The sequence below is a fragment of the Brachyhypopomus gauderio genome, chromosome 3 (assembly GCF_052324685.1).
Source record: "Brachyhypopomus gauderio isolate BG-103 chromosome 3, BGAUD_0.2, whole genome shotgun sequence".
NCBI lineage: Eukaryota > Metazoa > Chordata > Actinopteri > Gymnotiformes > Hypopomidae > Brachyhypopomus > Brachyhypopomus gauderio.
This window is the reverse complement of record NC_135213.1, coordinates 10,631,447-10,636,965: the sequence shown is the minus strand read 5'-3', so window position 1 is coordinate 10,636,965 and position 5,519 is coordinate 10,631,447. Positions and strand designations below refer to the sequence as shown.

At 47.9% G+C, this 5,519-nt stretch overlaps 1 protein-coding gene across 1 annotated transcript in view; it reads right to left on the bottom strand.

Moving 5' to 3' along the window:
• Window positions 1-6: 6 nt before the first annotated feature.
• The window catches only part of ebf3a (EBF transcription factor 3a), a 61,560-nt gene continuing 56,047 nt past the window's right edge, over window positions 7-5,519 (bottom strand). The window contains exon 7 of the mRNA XM_076999439.1: window positions 7-628. Coding sequence (XP_076855554.1) covers window positions 394-628 — 235 coding nt within the window. The 3' untranslated portion in view covers window positions 7-393. The remainder of the gene's footprint in view (window positions 629-5,519) is intronic.

Sequence of the window (5,519 nt, the reverse complement as noted above, 5' to 3'; positions counted from 1 at the left end):
AGCCCAGCTGCCTGTTCAAGGCTCCACCAGCCGCAACACGCCTATATAAACCACCCACCCATACACACACACAGCTCATAGGTAAGGCTCCGGCACACAGCTAACCTGCTCCAAGGTTGCTTTAAGAAAGTCCTTTTTTTTTCTTTTAATATATACTCTCTATCAATTGAGTATCAACTGTAAATGTGAAAAGGTAAACGCAGAGTTTGTGGTTTGTGTGGCTGTAATGGTTCATGCAGCCGCACAAAAGCACACATACACACGTGCAGAAGCGCACGTATACACACACAAACAGGCCGGATGCTCCGGTAACTGGGAGGCATTGAATGTGTTAAAGAAGAAGGGCTGAGTCACTGTGTCCCCAGAGAGGGCCTCTCCCACACCAGCCCCACATCAGCCTCGTCCCACCACCTGCTGCACTATACCTGCCCCGTCTGCAGTACACCTCAACCCTGTGTGTGTGTGTGTGTGTGTGTGTGTGTGTGTGGTGTGTGTGTGTGTGTGTGTGTGTGTGTGTGTGTGTGTGTGTGTGTGTGAAGGATTTACCTGGAACCTCCGCATGTCCCGTGGGTTACCTGCATTCTTTAGACAGTTCTGATTGCACTTGAGGAAGAATTTCAAAAAGAATCTGTAAGAGATCACAGAAAAACACCCTCCATGTTAGACAATCAATCCCACTCTGACCAGACTCTACAAACTCACCCAAACTCACACAGGACCGATCAATAACATAGAATATAGATATTGACTGCACAACACTTCCCAGCAGAGAGGGAAAAAACCTGCACCAGTTGTAAACCCACATGTTGTAAACCCAACAACACAAACATTTAACACTGAGCCAACAGCTGCTTCCAAACACACACACACACACACACACACACACACACACACACACACACACACACACACACACACACACATACAAACAATAATGATCATCAGTGTTTTGTTCAGAGTCTTCCCAGCGGATACCTCTCAGAACTGTCTGTCTGTCCGTCTGATGCATACAAATCCCACAATTCCCATTAGAACCCATCTGTCCACACTCACAGGAAGTGCGCACACGCTGCCCCCACCCCCGCCCCTCAGAGCTCCACCCTGTAATTAAAGGAGGTAAACGAGCACACCTGAGCCCTTCTCATCATCAGGAGACACTGCAGCACTTAACAAGGTGAAAGCAGGGCCACAGAACTTCCAGCTCTGTCAGACAATTAGAGCCAACCTGAGCTCCCGCCCAGCAGTGCCCGGCAATTACGCCGCAAATTACAACCCACCTAATCTTCTCAGCAAATGTCATGTGTGTGTGAGAGTCAGGGTGGGTCCCCCCGGGCACCAGCACGTGCACGCACACACACGCACTCTCACACACTCACACCCACTCTCCCACACTCACACCCACACACACACGCGCACCTAAGCCCACTATATCTGTGTGAATGAGTAAGAGTGGAATGAGTGGATCCTCTCAATCTCTCTGCTCCACTAATGTTTTTCTCTCTGGCCTCATCACTGAGTCTCTTTAAGAGGCATCCAAACAAGAGGGGGGGGAGAAGGAGAGAAGAGGGGGATTATAGAGGAGAGAGGAGGTATTCTCTCCCTCTTTCTCTCTGTTCTACTCACCCTCTCTCTCCCTCTTTCTCTCTTCTTCTCTCTCTCGATTTTAACCCAAGCACTTGTGCACCTGACAGACAGGCTGGGAAGTCTCATCCTGAACGTGCCGTCTCACACACACACACACACACACACACACACACACACACACACACGCATGTGTGCGCATACGTGCATCGTTAGTGAAGCCCGTGGAATATCCACCAGCAGCTGGCCTTACATATGGATGTCCATGTACACAAATATTTGCCTGTGCCCCTCTCGGCACAGGCCTGGCCCACAGCCCTCTCCTGCCGCCGAGGTGTCATGCATTGCTGATCGCGCCATGCGGAGTTAGTGCGTAGTGGCAGGCAAACAGGCGGGAGCCCGCGGGGTGTGGGTGGGGGTGGGGCTCTCTGTGGCCCCAGTCCTCAACGGCTCCCCCGATGGGACCCCAACCACAGCCATAAATCACAATGTGAAATGACACCCCTAACCCTGAGCACCTCTTCTCCACCAGACCTCATCTGTTCACATTCTAACCTTCCATCTTGACAGAGGTGGGGGCGAGAGAGAGAGAGAGAGAGAGAGAGAGAGAGAGAGAGAGAGGAGAGAGAGGAGAGAGAGAGCATGTAAGACAGAGACAAATGGAGAGAGAAATGCAGAAAGGACAGAGAGGAAGCTAAAGAACAGTGAAAGAACATAGGCGGCCTTGGCAGGTGCCGGAAAATCTTTGTTCACCTTCATGAGAGAAAGAAAAGGCCATAAAGGCGGCTTGTAGGCAGGAGGGAGCAGTCAGCGTGCTGCCTGTGAGGCCCTAACAGCCTTGTAGGCCATCCTGGGGACTTCAGCTTTAATTGTGTACAGTGTGTGCAGGGCAGTGGGTTCGGACACACCGCTCCCAGGATGAGTATTATGGGCTGTAATTCTCGAACCCCATCTTTATTTCCCCACAGAGCCGTAATGTTTCCACAGCACATATCAGGGCAAATCACAGCCAAAACATGGACCTCATGCACTTCCTGCTTCTGCCAGACGGCAGACAAACAACCTCTCTCTCACACACACACACACACACACACACACACACACACACACACACACACACACACACACACACACACACACACACATACACACTCATTTACAAACACACAACACTTGTGCACACTTTCAAGCCAGATTGAATGGTAGAAAGAATAATTAAGAATGGAATTTGTCATTCACCATGAAAAAGAAATGCTGTCATAAACTGAAAGTAAAAAGACCCTGAGGCAGTTGATAAATCCATAAACATTGAAACACAAGAAACACAAAACAAACACAATCACTGTAAAACAAATCCAGAATACTGACATTTACATAAAAAAACACATTTCTTGGCATAAACAAAATAGCTTCACTATATCATTTCCAAAGCCTTTTGTTTTTATACTTTAAAATACATTTCCACTATCTAACCCTCAACCAACACACACGCACGTACTGTACCTCATTAGAGCTGTTGTACTATCGTGGTGCTGGGAAATGCTTGCTTTTCAGTAGTTGATTAAGCAAAGCTGTCTCGGCTATCTAATGAAAATCATCTCGGGCTGCAGTCCGCAACTCCACCATAATATCTGCTGAATTAGGAGCTGTTTCAATTCTACACGGGGATTGAGGAAATTGCTCCTTTGTGAGAAGCCAAGCAATTATGACCCCACGATGTTCTCTCTCTCCTTCTTCTTCTCTCTCTCTCTCTCTCTCTCTCTCTCTCTCTCTCTCTCTCTCCTCTCTCTCTCTCTCCCTCTCTCTCTCTCTCTCTCTCTCTCATCTTTCTAAACGGCTATGGAACTTTGTGTTCTTCATGAGTATCAGAAACAATGGAGGCAGTTAAACTGTAATTTAATGGAATATCAAGGAGTCTGTGGCATTAGACGCCAGCGATGGAGAGAGAGCAAGGCAGGGAGGGGGTGAAAAAATTAACTGCAATTAGGTTTGATTAAAGCTATCCTTCTCAATAATCAGCGTTTGTGACAGGACACGGGGCCCTGGTGGCCTCCGGACGGCAGCGAGGCGGTGGGCAATATTAAGACCAATAAAAGGGATATTAGCATGGCTAATTGCAACACGGCTGAAGCCCGTGGAAGGGGCCACTGTGTATTGTTATGTGCAAAATAATTGGACAAGGCAGTTATCAATTACAGGAGCCGCCATTTCAGTGTGCCGGAGAGAGGGGAGAAGATGGGTGGATGTGGTTAATTTCACGTTTGAGGCCCTCCCTATACCTCCCAACACCTCTCTCACATTCTCTATTACTCTCTCTCTCTCTCTCTGTCTCAGTGCTTTCCTCCTCCATCCCTTGTTACCTCCCTCTTTCTTCTTAAGACAAGCAGAGTCGCTTGTTTCTGGACTTAACTGCAGGAAGGACAAACTAGCAGTGGTGAAGCCAGTCTGCGTGGGGGCAATTACTTCCCTTTTCCCCCCAACTGCCCCGCTCCTCTCATTCCCTCTCCCTGACCGGAGGGGTTGAATCATTATGGTGTGAATAGCTACTACCCTTAGGTGAGTGAGAGGGAGGAAGAAAGGGAAACAGAAAGCAAGAGAGAGACAGAGAGGAAAGAGAGAGGAGGAGAGAGAGGAGAGAAGAGAGAGAGGAGAGAGTGAGGTGGAGAGAGAGAGCAGAGGAGAAAGTGAGGTGGAGAGAGAGAGGAGAGTGAGGAAGAGAGACTCTTCAGAGAGGAGAGAGAGGAGGAGAGAGTGAGGAGGAGAGAGAAAGGAGAGAGAGACTCTTCAGAGAGAAGAGCTTGCCGTTTGAAAGGACTTTAGCTTCAGAGGAACGAGGTAATTGAAGAAAAAAAGAGGAACTCAGTAGTAAGCTGTCTTATCTTAACCAATACCATTACTGGATCCTTTTCCTGCCCTTATTCAGAGAAGAACGCCTCTCTCTCTCTCCATTTCTGTCTTTTCTCTTTCTCTAATCCGCCTTCATTCACTTAAGAAAAGATATAAAAACAAACAGAAGCAGGGGCCTTGTAACCCCTGTCATAATTGGTGGTAAGGTTACTCTTCCCAGGGTTCTCTCTCTCCCTCTCTCTCTCTATCTCTATCTCATCTTTCTTTGTTCTCTCTTGTTACCAGTCTACTAGAAGCACCATAGATCTGAAATGCTAGCTATTTCATACTAAGTGTACCACTGCAACTCAAAGCCATTTTCATTCAATTGTAAACGCATAGAAATATTTCAGTTGCCACATAAAATTTGTCGAGCAAATTAGAATATTATTGAAGTTAAGGGAACGTAGCACAAGTGCATGTGCAGAGGGAGATAAATCATTGATCTGCACTGGTTGCTCCAGTGTGAACAGAGGAGGGAATGCTGCTGTTTCCAAACCAGGCCAGTAAAAAGTGCTGCAGATTTTCTTTTAAGCTTTTCCCAAGACAGATGAGTGCATGCAAAGGGCGGTAAAGAAATACAATGGCAGATGGGTGTGTGTGTGTGTGTGTGTGTGTGTGTGTGTGTGTGTGTGTGTGTGTGTGTGTGTGTGTGTGTGTGTGTGTGAGAGAGAGAGAGAGAGAGAGAGAGAGTGGTCAGTATGGGCACTAATTGCTGGTGTGGTGTTAAGAGCTGGGGCCTCAGCTGTGTGTCTGTGCAGAGTATTGATCATCCAGCAACTCTAGCCGATCAGACCCCAGCCAACCACACAAAACAAAACACACACTCACACACACACACACACACACACACACACACACACACACACACACACACACACACACACACACACACACACACACACACACACACCTGTAATGAGCTCTTCTCATACATGACTACTTTCTGCTGACACCAGACCCAGAGGCTGAGATGGGACAATACGGATCTTATTTCCAAAGCGCTGGGGACCGCACTGCCAGGGCCACACCCCCTCCCACACTTGATTCTC